Raw genomic sequence first — 16305 nt, 5'->3', positions numbered from 1 at the left:
GATTCAAGTTGGAAAAAACCACATTTCATAAAATTTAATTAAAACTTGAGTTTCTCTTCCTAAAGATAATGTGTATTGTAAAAATATTCATATCTTGATGTTTGGGGGGTTTTTTAGTAACAGCAGTTCCTCTATGTTTTGTAGGCTTATTGCAGTATTTTGTATCTGAAGCCAACAATGCAGATCATTCTGCGAGGACAGAAAGTTAAAACACAGCTGGTTTCAAAAAGCCTTGCCTTCATTGAACGTGATATATATAGGCCAAAATTTCTGAATGTATCCTTTGCTAATATTTACATCATTGCATGCTGAATTTAATGATGTGACTTTTTATGTAAGCTGTCTGCATTCTGCTGGGTAAGTTGCAGTTAAACTAATGTGATTTGTTTTTCTTTTTTTTTTCTTTTTCTTTTTGTAAATACATACTGAAGAAATTATCTCAATATAAAAAAAGAAAGTTCCAGGACTCAATTTAGAAGGAACACTCAGAGTAACTATATTTTTTGTGTTACATGAGATTAACAAGATTTTTCCTTAATATCTGGTAAAAGGCTAAAACAGTAAGAATTACATTTGGATTTAACTGCAGAAACAAAGATCATTATGGAATAATGATGTACCATAAAAACAGACTCATCAAAGCTTATGAGAGAGTTGGCTGTCAGTTAAAGGTAAGAAATTAAAGCTCAAAAATATTTAAAAATCTTTAGAAATCATTTTCACTCAAACGCTGACTTTAAAAAAGAATACAGATGAAAACAAGGATTCTAATGTATCCTTTATAAAACCACCTTTTTTAGTTTGTACAGCAGTTAAAAATTGTATTAAATTGTATGCAGTTGTTTTAATGTTTGTTTTTGAAAGTAAGCTTGATACACAAAATATGGGCCTGGGCATATCTTTCAGGACAAAAAGAGGGGTGGAACAGAGGATTTTTTTTTTTTTATTTAGGGGGTTTGTGTCAAGAGTTTCTTTTTGGAGAGGAGGAGTTTTTACCTAGTGTATATATAGCTTATAATTACATCTGACAAACTCTTGCAGTATTAGCATAGAATATATATTGTTTTTCTTGATAGATCTTAATTTCTTACAGGCAAACAACATGGGTGTTGGTGTAGTTGGGATTATTGAATGCAACTTCCTAAAACCAACTCATAATAAACAAGATTTTGACTACACAAATGAATACAGGTAAATGTATATTTTTATGTACACTGTCTATTGAATAGTGTTGTTCACTGTGACATACTTGACGATAAAGGCTTCTTCTTTTCTAAGTAGTAAGAATAAAGGCTTATGTTCCATCATTAAACTGCATGACTGTTCTGAACAGTAGAGGTGGGTTGTTTACATATACAGTGGTCATACTGCATTCATTGTGCAGTCAGTGAAGTCTAGCATATGATACACATCATTTTAAAGCAAGTGCTCTAAAAGTGGTTGGTTGCAATTCTTCCCCTCACTGATTGTAGAATGAGCACAGAATAACTCACTGACACGTGGATATTTGTATGGCACATGACTAAAATTGTGATACACGAATCCCACACTATTAACTTTTTTTCATAACAAAGTTTGTTTGGTCTTTTTTTGGAAAAGCTTTGTTGGATATTTTTGAGCCCTTCTTTTCAATTTCTTTCCTAAGAGTGGACTTGAATGCCCTCAAATCCTCTGCTACCTGATAGAGCATTTAAAATACCTGACATCCTGAAGGCAGCAGTGATTTAGGACACTGTTTCAGTTTTTGTTTCTAACTCAGGGTTGCCACTTTTTCACATATCTTTATCCATTCCATCAGTCAGTATCTAGTGTGATATTTCCTATAGTTAAACTGTGAACCAGATTGGGAACCTAGTCTGACTTAAAATTTTCAGAAATTATAATTGTTTTTAAGCCAGGTGAATTTCCTAGTCTGTTCACACTGCTTTGCTGTGAATCAGTTGTGCTGGCATTGTGGAAGGAGGCATGTGGGGGAGGAAAGGCTAGAGGGGATGAGTTCCCTAAGCAGTTTTCAGGCTAAGGTGTAAAAACTGCCCAGGGAAAATTATCTGAATACAAACCTTGAGAATTGTTCCACTCTGTATTACTTTCTTCCCTTTCATGATGACAAGGCTATTTTCTGTTTTCTGTGCTGCTTCATGTTAAGGGGTATTAGGAGCAGCCATCTCCTCCAGCACCTCTGTCCCAGGACTCCCTCCTGCACAGCCACTGGAGCCCAGCCTGGGGACCCAGGGTTTCTGCCCAGGCTGAGGGATTCGACTGCCACTTTCCTGTTTTCAGGTTCAACCAGTAGCAAAGCTGAGCACATGTCCCAGAGACACACACACAGAGGACACTGAAATGGCTGGTTACACAGACTGCTGCAGACAAGGTGCACTTACATATAGGACTCTCTTAAAACACAAACAGCCAAGTCCCCTTCCTCCTCTTTGGCTTGTAGAGATAGAAGCTCACAGTGAAGGCACACACATGACACTCTAGGTTCACAAGCACGTGTACATTTGTGGATCCCCTGAGTACCAGCATGACCCCTCTGTCCTCCTTGTACCCCTGCCTGGATCCCAGGCTCTGTTACCTGCTTCACAGGTCCCCTATGCGCTGGCTAGTACAGTTTGATGTTGGCTAGCAAACGTGCGCACTCACACAGACACTCCATATTTGCAAGTCTCCCTGGGTATGCCAGCATGAGCCCTTCCCTGCCTGATAGCCCTGCCTGGACTTGTGGTCTCCTATTCACTGCTGAGTCAAGTTTGGAGTTTGCTAACAAATACACATGCACACCAGCTCGCTGGGACTGGAGAAGATGCAGTCACTCGTCCCCCCACCAGCAGCCAGCACCAGGCACATGGGCTGTGACCCACAGTCCTGCTCCACCTGCCAGCACTGAGTCCCTCACTCATGCTGGTCCACCCCAGGAACTTATTTTGGGAGGACACACCATTCCTGCCTCAGTGGATGGCAGCTGAGACCCCCACTTGTGCTTGCAGCTGACGCCACACACCCGGTTTTGATTCCAGGAGTTGGCACCAAATCCACTCAAACACACAGAGCTCTCACCAGTAGCTGGCACTTAGTCCTTGCCATACACATACACTTGGGCTAGAGAATGAGATTATGTAGAGAGTTAAGAAAATGTTAAATAAGAAGATACAAGAAGATAGGACAGACTGCGGTGATCAGGCACAAGGCTCAGCCAGACAACTGTACTGACCAAACCTGTTTTACATGCAACCAGCTCCTTTTATACCCTTTTCTATTTACCCCTCCCTTTTTTCCTCCCTGCTCCCCCTTCCCCATGCACATTGCTTCATCAGTTGGCATAGTTCCACTGACCCCCTCCAAACATCCCGGACCCTCAGGTTTGCATCCTTATCAGTTGCAAAATCGCAGTTTGCCTGCAGTTTCTTGATAGCCCGTCAGTTAGTGTGACTGACCAGGTTTGTTTCTGGTTCTTGTCTTTGTTATCGCTAATTGATTGGGTTTTATGACTCTCTGTGTTTGTCCTCTTCCCTTTCCTTATCCTCCCAACAGAAGAAATAAACATTCTCACACTCCATATATCCTTACCAGTTAGTGTGACCAACCAGGTTTGTTCTTGTCACTACCTCCCTTGACAGTCAGGTTTGTCTCTGTATGTTCTTGTTTATGGCTTCTTTGACCATATGCCCTTAAAGGAGCAGGCACTTCTGTGTGCCCTAACACTTGCTTTCAATGTGGACTTAGAAATTTAAGGTATTGACTTGCAAACACAGGTGGGGTAAACTTTGGCAGGAGAAGTCATTACCTTCTTCAAGTTGCGTGTTTTGACCTTCAGTGAGTTGTGGTTCAGCTTCCACTGGCAAGCTGAGCTGTCCACAACACCTTTCCTGAATTGCTGATTTATATGCAGCTCTGCATATAAAGATAACCCAGAAACCACACCAGAATGCTGTAATAAACAGAGCTGTTAATTGCAGCAGCTGAGGAGCTATAGGAAGATAAATCTGGTCATTCGTGCTGTTGAAACAGCAGCCCTCTGGAGGAGGAGCAGCAAGCCTGATAGCTGCTACAGCCACTACAGTTCAATCTGTCTGTATCTTTAAAAGGTACCAACAGTTTGTGCTGCTCTTTGCAGTGGTATTGCCAGCTTTAAGCAGTTCCCGTGTTTCTATTACCATTGTGCTAGCAGAGCTGTTAAGAAGAACGCATGGTAAAGCAGATCAGGGAATTGGTCAAACTGGAAAATAGCTCTTGTGTTAGTTTTTTCAATGCAGATGTTCCCTGAACCATTACCGGTGTGGTGGCACTAACAGTTCCCTTGACAGAGGGTGAGGAATTAGCAACACTGTAGGATAGTCATTGGTCTTGACCAAGGTTTGCACTATGTTCCCACAGGCTGGCACAGTGAGCATCAAATGCTTTTTACTTGTTTCTTTTTAAAAACACTTGTAATGTGGGCATAGAGATACTACACTTGAAAGATCTTTTAGAAAGGTTTTTCTGCAAAGAGTACTACAGGTTTTCAAAATGTAACTTTAAAGCCCAAAACAGAAACGTAAAACTGATGCTGTAATTTCATGATCAGTGTAAGCTGACCTGCCCTTCTTCCCTCTTCTGAAGAGAGATGTGATCCCATCCATGCATTGCTGTTCATTGCTGCCCTTGTGGTGCTTCCTTTTTTTGGCACAGAAATTCATGACTTGGGTTCAGAGGTGATCTAGATCAAAACTCTCTAGGTCAGCTTAGTTCACTGCACAAACATTTGTGTTAGTTCTAGGGACAGGGTGGTGTAGGTGTTGGAATAAGAGAAGCAGGGAGGGTCTAACTTTCAGGCTTTGGTTATGCAGCCACTTTACTCTGACGTAAATTCAGCATGCTGACAAGAGGCAGTCTTATCTCTACCTCACCTGTGGGGCTGCTTGTTCTTCCGCACCACTCCCTCCTGTGTGTGCCAGCTCTGGTAGTCACTGAGCTGCACTATGAGCCCCGATCAGGAAACTAATCCAGCTAAAAATTAACCTAGGGTAAGACTGGCCTGCTCCTTTTAGAAGCATGTAGACTTTATACTACATTAAAGTGATCATGTGCTTGCAGTCTCAATGTAGTATTGTTGTACATCAGCATAGGGTAGTCATGAACCTGCAGTTAATGGATGTACAGAAATATCAGCCAAATACACAGCTAGGATTGACATACACAAATACATCTACAAATACACATACACATATACAAATACACACACTGGATTGACAGAGGTGGGTTTGTACTTTTTTCTTCTATGATTGAGGTTGAATTGGTGAGGTAGCTTCAGGGTTTGCACTGTACATTCACAGTGCTTCTGAATTGAGCACTCTTGATTTCAGTCTTTGTCTGTGCTCCAGCTCATCTTTCCAGTAATTTCTTTGCTGACAAACATGACTTCACACAATTCCTAGTTTCTAGGCTTTTCTAAAAGCAAAAAGCTTAACTGTTGTGCAATAGAAATATTAGAGTGGTTCATACGTTTGTTCTTTCACTGTAGTTTAAAAAGGTTCTTTCTGTGCTAGTATTTGATTATTTAAGATGGTCTTTTAAAAACTTTTCTTTTTAGACTTACAATAGCAGCATTAGGAGAAAAGCTTAATGATTACTGGAATGAAATGAAAACAAAGAAAAATGAAGAATATCCATTAGCTTTGCCAGTTGAGGAGATACAGTGAGTATCACTTCGAAATAAAAGAATTTTACATACTGTTATTACTGTTTTACACTCAGTCATGAAAATGAACTTTTCATGTGAACGTTCTGATGTTTTTCCCATCACAGAAAACAGCCTGATCAGACATGGGTACAGTGTGATGCATGTCTGAAATGGCGGAAGCTGCCAGATGGAATAGAGCACTTGCCAGAAAAGTGGTACTGCTCACTGAACCCTGACCCACAATTCCGGTAAAATTAGATTTTGATGAATATCTAAATACTGCTTTTAGTTCTTATTTTATCACCTGTTGTAAGCATGGATGTTAAGCTCTTTTTGTCATGGGGGTTTTGGTTTGTTTGGTTTTTTTTCTCCTCGACTCAGGAATTGTAATGTGCCAGAAGAACCAGAAGATGATGACTTAATACATCCTACATATGAGAAAACTTACAAGAAAAAGTGAGTACTAGACTTTCTTACAAGTGTCTCAACACTAGAAAAGGAATGTGAAAACTAAATGCCCTTTTCTCTTGCCTGTGGTATAATTGCAACTCTTCTGGGAATATATCCAGTCAGAAAATAGTGCCCTGAAATCAAGACTCAATTGTAGCAGTCAAGAGGTGAATAGCACTATTCTTTGCTCTGTTACTAGCATGTTGACATTACATTCGAATTTCTCTCTTTGACTTAATGCCTGTTTGCTCTCCTAAATCAAAATTAGGAAAGTGGTAACAAAAGGGGCCTCTCTCATTTAATAACTACTAAGGAGAGCAGTGTAGCAATTGGTGTTCAAGTACAGCTCTCAGAGGGGCATTGTTTCCTAGTACTAAGCAATATGAGGACAGTTTGGGATGTTAGAGCAGCAAGCTACTAGGGCTGTTAGGAGACCTTGTCTAGGTAACTATTGTTTTCAAGGTCCACATTGAAGCTGCTGAATACCTCAATACATTTATTTAAGAATAAGAGAGAGGATTCTTAGCTAAGGTGTATGGAAGAAAACTGACTTGGATAATTTTAGCTAATGCTGGCTAGCATTCTAGAAGTGGGAGTTTGGGGTTTTTTTTCAATTTTAAATCTTAATCTGAGAGAGAACTTGTTTGAAGTGAAGCTAACTTTAAGCTATACTAGCTTCTAAGTTCATGCAGAAAATTTTCATTCAATAAACCAGAATATGTTTGTTAGAACTTTATTGTATCTAGCTGAGATAAGGAGTATTGTGTTTGCTTTTAGTTTTTGAGGTTGGTTTGGTTTAATAATGAATTAACATTTTGAATCTAAGCTCTTAATTTTTTTTCCTTGCTGCTGTGAAGAGACAGGGAAAAACTGAAGAAGCGACTAGAGTACAGCCACCAGGTAACTCCTGAAGTTGATAGGAACTGACTTTGGTTGCATAGTTATTCTTGCTGGCAACAATACTATGCAGTTTGATCAAATAGGCCAGGCTTTGAGTTAAGAGTTTGCTTTCGCTAGTGGCCAAGTGACTGGTTCAACATCCTGTTTTGTTTTGACGGTTGTGCAGGTTATGCTCACTATTAGTAAACCAAAAATCCCCCATCTTTGCTGTCCGACGATGGAAAATACACCATTGCTTTCTATGTAGTACTTAAAGAGTTTGAGAGGGACAAAGCCCTCTCACAAAATAGTACTAGAAAAGATGTCAGTCACTCATACCTGTTTTTATGGCATGACAGCTAATTATTGAAAGTGGATTCATTGTAGAGAGATGTGATGAGGATATGAAAGTTAAAGATGCCCTTAAAAGTGTGGCAGGGGGTGGGCATGGACAGACTTGTAGTAGCTGTGCTTTCACAAGGTGGCACTCAAATTCAAATTAAATTAAATGCAAATCAACATGATTGAGTGATGAGAATGTCTAGATTGTAACTTGGAATCAAATTTCCTAAATGTGATTTAGGTTAAGTTGCTTTCAAAGTAAAGTGCTAACCTAAGATCACTCTGTTTCTGGAGAGGAGATTTTGCATGTGCTGTTTTAACCTATATACTTCATTGTATTAATTTTTCTGCCGTTACTTTTATCCAAGTACAAAAGTACTTTCTGAAAGTAAAGTATTGTACATTTTAGACAAACTGAATTAATTATGAGCAGCTTTAATAGAGATGGCTGTCCCATACTTTGTGTATGATGGTCAGACTTCAGACAGAGATGCAGCTTGGGAGAAGCTCTTGCCTGAGATTCTACAGGGTACTTCAAAATAGCTGTTTCTAGAGAAAGACTTGTAAGATCAGAAAGTTGCTTTCTGACAGCAATAAATCTGTGCATGGAGAGGAGTGTGCAGCTGGCATACAGCATTCAGAGTCCTCTGAGAAATCTCCCAGAAGTCTGTAGTTATGATATAGAAGTTGCTGCTTTCTAGTATGTTTCATGTCTTAAACCAACATGAAGGAAATAATTCACACACATCAGTAGAGTTGGGGTGGAGGGGGAGGGGTTGTGCAATCATTAAGTTAAGAAAACAGGGGTTTGCAATGTGCAAGTTTTGCTAACTTAGTCTTTCTTAATGCAAAATACTGAGCCCAGGTTCAAGGAGATCCTTGTACCATACATAAGAAACGTCAGTCAGAGTTTTAGGTGTTGGCAGATATTTAGGAGAACTGCTTAAACCTATTCTGAAGAATCTACTAATGTCTGTTTCTTTTCATTCTTAATGAATATTACCGTACAGATCAATAATGAAATGTTTTTAAAAACACCTGTGTCTTCAAGTAAAGACTTCAAAACATTCTCAGCCATGAGTGGAAAGGAAGCTGTTCCAAGATCACTTTTACCAGAAACATCAAATGCTTCTGTCAAAAGACCTCTGCTTCTTTTAAATAGATCAGTATCTTCACCTCATTCTGATTCTGATAACAGGTTAGTGAACCTGTACAAAGTAGACTCCTTTTTATTTCTAAAATTAATAACTTTTTAATGAAAATGATGGTGTTGGGTGTAGTCCCATCTTCAGGTGATAGCTGCCAAAATGCATATGTCACTTTCGGGACTATAGGAAGCAGCAGGTTGATTAAAGGTACCTAGAAACCTTGTGAGGTACAAAAGTGAATGCAGCAAAAAATACTGCGCACTGGCAAGGAAAATCGCTTAGTGGTTTGTCTGTTTAGGAAAAGACTGTATTGTGTTAACCACACTGCAGTATGTTTTCCTTAACCTCTGTTCGTTAAGGAACAGGTGCAGGGGGCTGTTCCCGCAGATACTGAGCCTGAGTCTGTTTTAAAATGATGTGTGAAGGTAATTTAGTGTGTGAATGTCAGCCACTTGTTTTTACAGGAAAGGTATTTACTCTGGCTACACACGTTAAAATACTATGCAGGGAGACATCCCTTTCTAGTTACTGAGTGGTAGTTTTTAACAATGCTTATAGAAACACTAAACATAGTTTGAAACAAATGACTTTGCACTTTTTGAGCAATACAATAAACAGTTTCATATTTTGCTTCTCAGTCTTAAACGGAAGACATCTAGTTGCATGACACCTGTGTCTTTAAAGACACCTCGATTAAATGACAAAACATTCAACAACCATCATGATGATGATGATGATGATGAAGATGTCATTATTTTAGAGGAGAGCAGTACTCCAAAGCCTTCAGCAGATTCTGATGTTCCTGTAGTAAAAACTGAATGTATTAATCTGGATCAAGAGGAGAAGCAGATAGAAAACTATGACGTCAGGGAACCTTGCAGTGCAGCTACTTCGGAATCAAAAAGTGAACAGTTGACCTCATCAACACAGACAGAGCTCCCAAACATAGTTGTTAAAAAGGAAGAAGTGGAAGATGACACCGATATTCAAGTTCCCAGGGCAGAGATGGAAACTAAACAGCACAATGTTAATGATGTTTCTGAGACATCTGTAGATTTTGGAAATGAACTGAAAAATCGGCTGCAATTATTAAACAAAGAAAAAGAAATGTACCAAAACAAATGTGAAGTATTAACCAAACAAGTAGAAACACTGGAACAGAGGATTTTAGAAATGAATAATAAGTATGTAAAAAAAGAAATGTGCCATCAATCAACTGAGACAATTTCTTCATCTGAAGAAGAAAAGGTTCATGAAAGAAAGTTGGCAGAAGTGACAATTCTCTATGAACAGGCCTTAGAAGAAATAGCAAAACTCAAGGAACAGTGCAGTACCCTGCAGAACTTAAAAACTGAATGCAGCAAGTGTGCTGATGGTGAAAATAAGAGTGAGGTAGAGGAAATTGCTGTGCAGCTGGATGATGTTTTCAGGCAACTGGACAAGTGCAGCATTGAGAGAGACAGATATAAAAGCGAGGTATGTTTGTTAAAACAGTGATATCTATCCTTCAAATTAACAATTACATTTGTGGGGGTTTTTTTAATGGGTGTTTCATAGCGGTTCTAGTATACAATGTGTTGTATAGTTCAGTCCACTAATCAAGCCACCTAAAAGGGGGAAGAAATACTAAATTAGCCTAGGAGCTTCTGGTTTTTTGCTTCCATGAACAGAAATAAGAAAACTTCAGAGAGACTGCAAGGCTCTGAGTGGCTCTGACTGCAAGACGAGAGAGACTGAGCAGGTTTAGAGGGAGCACACATACAGTGGTTCAACTGACAGCTGGCTACTTTAAACCAGTTTGGCTAGGTTATCATATCTTAAAATCTCACTGAAAAGTTAATTAAAAGCAGTCAACAAAGGTAAATGATTTAAATTTGTATAAGTTGTCTTTATTTTAATCCACCACAATTTTATTTCATATATAAAATTATTTGTATTTACTTGCCAGATTGAACTACTAGAAGTGGAAAAAAATCAGATTTCCTGTCAATGTGAAGAACTCAAAGCAGAAATCGCACAGTTAAAAGCTTCGATTCCACAAGCAGTAGCACGTGCAAATGATTCTACCACAAGTAATGTAGAAGACTCTGTAAATTTTTCTGATGGAGAAAGGTATCAATTTTGTTCTTTCTAGACTATATTTCAAGCAAGATTTTGACTGGCTGATTGTATCTGAATCATCTTGATGAAGGTCATGTCTGATTATCATATAATAAAATGTGATGCTTGGAATTCTTTTCTACTGCCTCTTTTGACTCCTAACTCAGTAACATTTTTTTTATCAAGTGGGTTTTTTTGGTTTGTTTGGTTTTTTCTATGATTTGGGTATTTGTGTGAGCAGGGTTGGCCATTGCACAATAGAATGCCATACTGACACTTCTTAAAATATCAAAAATGTTATATAATTTCTAGACACGACTTGTAGCACAAGGAGAGAGAAAGGAGGCAGGAAAGAAGGCAATCATTAGCTTATGCTGTGTAGATGAACTTCACTTTTATATTCTACTTTTCTTTCTTGGATCAATAATACTCTACTGAAAAGAGTTTGGGTCTCGTTTTGAAACTTACCTTTCCTGTAAGACCTTCTTGCTGCAGACCAATCCTATGGAACTAGGTTGTGTCCAGAGTGTATCTTTGAACTAAACGAGGGTTTAAAGTTATAAATAGGGAGCTTGCAGCTCTCCGTTAATAGAAATAGCAAAGACAGAAAAGAAGTACACATACCAGATGGAAGCAGGGATGAGCAGTCCATCAGGAATATAGGCACACTGCCTGGGCATCTAGGATGGATTTGAAAGCCAGAGCTCGGCTGGAGTTAAAACTGGCCAGGCCTGTGAAGGGCAACCTGAAGGGCTTCTGTAAGCACAGTAGCAGCAGCTGGAGAACTAAGAAAAATGTGGGCCTGCTGCTCAGTGGGGCAGGTACTTAGTAGCTGGATATGAGGTGCATGAGGCACAAATTGCTTAGGTACCCAGTATCTTCTTTACCTTGGTTTTTACTGGTAAGGTCTGCCCTCTGGCCACCCAGGTCCCTGAGCCAAGTGGTGATCTTGGGGAGTGAAGCATTACCTATAATAAAAGATGACTGAATTAAGGGACCATTTAAGCAAATTTGACATACACAAGTCCATGGGACCAGTTGAGATGCATCAGAGGGAGCTGGCCAATTGATGGAGAGTTGGCCTTGCAACAGTATCTTAAAAGGTAGTGGCAGTAGACGTTCCTGATGCCTAGAAAAAGGCGGTCATCGTGCCCGTATTGAGGACAGGCAGAACTACAGGCGGGTCAGTGTAGCCTCAGTCCCTGGGAAGACCATGGAGCAAATCTACCTGGAAGCCACCTGCAGCCCCATGATAGTCAAGGTGGTTAGGAACAACCAGCATGGATTTACTGAGGGCAAATTGTGCCTTTGCAGCCTCATTGCCTTTTACAGTGAGATGAACAGCTGTGTGGACCTTCATTTTAGCAAAGCTTTCAATGTGGACTGCCATAATACCATGATAGCAAAGTTTGTGAGGTAAGGTTTGAATAGGTAGACTAGGAGGGGAGTCATAAAATTGGCCAGCCTGCTGAGCTCATGGATCAATATCGAGGCCAGTAACAGTTAATGCCTTCAGTAATGACCTAGATGATGGAGCAAAATTAACTCAGTAAATTCATGATGACATCAAATTGGAGGGAACCATTGATAATCTGGAGAGTAGGGCTGCTGTTGAGGGACCTTGACAAATTGGAAAAATGGGCTGAAAGAAACCTCCTGGAAATTCAATAAAGGCAACTGCAAAATTCTGCACCTGTGTTGGAAATACCCCACGCAGTTGAACAAGCTGGAGACTAGTCATAGGAAGGCAGCTTAGAAGAAGGCAGCCTGTGATGCTGGTGGACTAAAAGTTGAATGCAAGTCAGCAGTGCACTCTTGTGGTGGTAGAACCCACCTGCTGGGCTATATTGGCAAGAGTTCAGCCAGCAGTTTGAGAGAAGTGATTCTTGCCTACTGTTGGGATTGTGAGACCAAACATGGAGTATTGTGTCCATGTTTTGGGCTCTCTGGTTTATGAATGACATTGGTATAGTGGAGCAAGTCTACTGAAGGGCCACCAAGATAGGTAGGGGCCTGGACCATCTGATACATAAGGGAAATCTGAGGGATATAGCCTTACAAAGGGTGGAATACCTTGAAATCCTATTGCTGACTTCTGCTGCCTAATGAGAGGGTGTAGAAAAGATGAAGCCAGGCTCTTCTTATGAGCACAGTGATAGGATGAGAGGCAATAGACACAAGCTGCAACAAGGAAAATTCTGTTTAAATATTAGAGGAAAAAAAGTGTTCATAGCTAGGGTAGTCAAACCCTGAAAAAGGGACCCAGGGAGATTGTGGAATCTCCATCTTTGGAGATTTTCAAAACACAAGAAGGTCCTAAGCATCCTGATCTGAGTTAGCCCTGCTTTGAAGGGGGGAGGCAGCGAGAATGGACTGGGTGATTTCCAGAGACCCCTTTCAGTCTCATTTTTTCTGTGGTTAAATCTCCCCTTTATCTGCCAGCATTTAATTTTCTTCTTATAGCATCTGACTTGTGCTTCCTAAAAGAATTAGCAAATATATGCAGGACTTGTAAGTAACTTTTACCACAAGTCCTGTTGGGATATGATGGCACTGTGAAGACTGGCTACTGGAGATGATAAAGGAACTGATGGTAGAAGGAAATGCTCAAGAGAAGGGATGGGTGATTTGGAAGCAATTTGATCAGGAAGAGGGCAGAGCAAGGGGATCCAGGAAAGAAAGCAAAAAGAGGTGGCATAGCATTTTCCCTGTACCGTAACTCTTACTTTATTTCCTCTTTATATTTTAAAGCCTTTGGACAAACTACTCTTTCTTGCCTTCTCCTCTTCTTTTTTTCTTCTTTTGTTCCCATAGGTGGTAGTAGTTTGTGCTTCTAAATGTATAAAAATACTGTGGTTTAATATTGTTTTGAGAAATAAAAAGGTGGTGTGGGATAAAGGATTGTGCCTGTGCTTATTTGCTAACTTAAATAAAAGCATTCAGAAATATTTCTGATCTGTTTTGGAAAAGGCAGAATTCAGTTTACCGCTTAGTATTTGTTTGAAACTAAGGGAATATACACCTTCAAAATTAAAACTTGAGAGGCTCAGCTTTGAAAAACTGGTAGATTTTGAAATTACCTTGATGCAGCTTTAACTGCATCAGGTTTTTTGTTGGTTTATGGAAGTCATGTACAGAGCCTTTCCAGTATACAGTATTAGTCCAGCTTTGTTAAATAAAGTACTGTGTAATTGAACTTAAAACTTCATCTACATCTAATCATATCTAATTATTTCTTCACAGCCTGAAACTACGCTCCCTTCGAGTGAATGTTGGACAACTTCTGGCTACAATCATGCCTGATCTAGACTTGCAGCAAGTAAATTATGATATTGATGTAGTAGATGAAATTTTAGGGCAAGTTGTAGAACAAATGCATGAAATCAGTAGTACTTAATATCTTGAGATTTTAGCAGACTCTTACCTGATCTTCCATTATAACCTTTATGTAGGTTCAAAATTGTATATACTGCTTCTTCACTTTATATATTTGACATAGTTTAATCAATAAGTGTATATACTCTACACGTTTAGATGTTCCCACAGATGCAGTGGGTGTTACCTTCACTTCCTCTTAAAGGAAAACTGTCAATATTGACCAACCCTGATGTACTTAATTAAGGATTTTGCTTTTAAAATGTATTTGTAATTAAATTTGCAAATATTTTTATTATTAGGAATCTTAATACTTTTCTACAAAAGCTTTTTCGTTGACTTTTGATGTTATATAAGCATTAATACTTGCAATTATTTCCTCTTCTAAAATCTAAGTAGTAGAATATATTAAAAATGCAAAAAAGAACCTTCCTTGATTTCCTTCTCAGAACAAACCTTAGTAGTGTTGTTGTATACTACAGTATTGTTTCATTGCTGTTGGCAATGTTGTGTGTTGCATTAATGGGATAGAATGTAACTAGTAGACGAAAATTTTGGCCATATGGGTAATATTTGTGTTTTACTACCAAAAAAAGAAAAATTCTTTTAAGGGGTTTTATCCTGAAAACTGGTGATCTTTGACTCCCTTTTGGATTTTTTGATGTCACTAAAGAATGTTATCTGTACATAGTTTTGCAGCATAAACAACTCCATGGGATATGGCTAGGATATTTCAGCCTTTTCAGTGATGAAAACCACATGCCTGTTTTTGTCCTGCCCTTGCTACTTGCTTGCTGTTCCCTACATCCAAGAACTTGTCTGTATTTGCGCACAGTCAGAGGGATCTTCAGTTCTACCCTATAGCTCCCATTTGAACACAGCAGTGCTGGTGCACAAGTCCAGGTATGTTATCAGTACATGGCTTCAATGGTCAGATTTCACACAGAGCTCTTGCCTACTTTTTTCGAAGTCAAAGGCAGCTGGTGGAATGGGAAGCATCCTGCTGGACCATTGGAGAGAACAAGCTGGGGTGGCATATCCAAAGCTAGGTAGGATTCCTGGGCAACCTCTGCTCTGCGTCAAACATCACCTTTTGAGACCTGAAGGCCTTTTTTCAGGGAAGCCCAGTGCTGAACAGGGTTGACATAGAGGTTCTGTGATGTATACAAATGCTTATATATATAATCTCAAAAATCAAATCATTGCAGTATTTAACATATAGTCTGCCTTGGAGTCTTTCAGGCTGAGATGCAAGGGTCCCGAGATTCGGTTCTCGGAAACTTACCTTCCTATCAGAATGAACCATGCTGAGTACAGATGAGTCAGACTACTAAATCCTTAACTAGTTGAATGGAAGTACTTTGAAAAGGAGGCATGTTTCCTTATCTGTGGTATTAACTACTACAGAGTGAGCTAAAGCTGAAAATGTTCAAATCTAACTCGTTTATGCTATCTTCAAGTTTAGACGTCTTTTATTATAGGCAAGATAGGGGAGTCCCTCTTCCCCACCCCATTTTTTATTTCCGTAAATGTTTTATAGTGACTCTTAAGCCACTAGTTCTATGCTCTAATGCTCATGTAAAAACTTCCTGGAAGAAATGGTACTGAGAGAAGGCACTGTTACAGTGGTGACAGTATCCTCAGCCAATTATATGTTTTTCTTTTGAAGTCATCAGGAATGAGAAGAGAGGCATCAAAGACAGCAAATCCACCTTTTACTCTGAGGTGGTATTTGTCATCCAAACAGTGATCAAGAAGAATGGTTCTTGCTTTTAAAAAATTAAAAAAAAAAAATATAATCATGAAATAGCGTTCAGTATGTTCATTCCTTGGAAGTATCTTTTTTTATAAAGCCAATATTTTTGGCTTTTGCACTGCTACTGTCCTGATTTAATTAGATTATGTTCCTCTTAGTTGTAGTTCAGTCAGTTTTTGATGGGCAGTATTTCAATTTTAAGATGCTATCTATTCTAATATGCCAATAAGGGTAATGCAATACTGTTGTACTTTATAATGGATAAATTGAATGTTTGATTTTTGAAGAGGTGGCTGTAATATAACTGTTTGTATGACTTTTAAAAAGTTTATATTTTCCATTTATTGGTGTGTAGTTTTCCATTTCTTAATCATTATTTATTATGTTTCATCAGACTCTGTAGCTGAATTTCTTATAGACAACTGGCAAAATATAGCATATGTCTATATTAAAAATGGCAAATTTACCCTGTACATTTACACTTTGGAGAACAGTGGACTAATGGAAATGGTTTTTATTTACTTGTTAAAATGTATTTTTTGTAAAAAAATAAAAAAATTAAAAACAATATATAAATCTGAGTTTGCTGGATCAAA

At 38.9% G+C, this 16305-nt stretch overlaps 1 protein-coding gene across 3 annotated transcripts in view; it reads left to right on the top strand.

The window, feature by feature from the left end:
* The window catches only part of MORC3 (MORC family CW-type zinc finger 3), a 35629-nt gene extending 19882 nt beyond the window's left edge, over positions 1-15747 (top strand). For all 3 annotated transcript variants that reach the window (XM_010580343.1, XM_010580344.1, XM_010580346.1), the window contains 11 exons: positions 145-276; positions 552-671; positions 1094-1191; positions 5570-5674; positions 5785-5907; positions 6041-6115; positions 6967-7009; positions 8341-8528; positions 9117-9954; positions 10427-10590; positions 13822-15747. In XM_010580343.1, the coding sequence (XP_010578645.1) occupies positions 145-276; positions 552-671; positions 1094-1191; positions 5570-5674; positions 5785-5907; positions 6041-6115; positions 6967-7009; positions 8341-8528; positions 9117-9954; positions 10427-10590; positions 13822-13975 (2040 nt within the window). In that variant the 3' untranslated portion in view covers positions 13976-15747. The remainder of the gene's footprint in view (positions 1-144; positions 277-551; positions 672-1093; positions 1192-5569; positions 5675-5784; positions 5908-6040; positions 6116-6966; positions 7010-8340; positions 8529-9116; positions 9955-10426; positions 10591-13821) is intronic.
* The last annotated feature ends 558 nt before the right edge of the window (positions 15748-16305 follow it).

The sequence above is a fragment of the Haliaeetus leucocephalus genome, unplaced genomic scaffold, assembly GCF_000737465.1.
Source record: "Haliaeetus leucocephalus isolate CR32 unplaced genomic scaffold, Haliaeetus_leucocephalus-4.0 Scaffold702, whole genome shotgun sequence".
In the NCBI taxonomy this organism is placed as follows: Eukaryota; Metazoa; Chordata; class Aves; order Accipitriformes; family Accipitridae; genus Haliaeetus; species Haliaeetus leucocephalus.
This window is presented reverse-complemented; position numbering and strand designations above follow the sequence as displayed.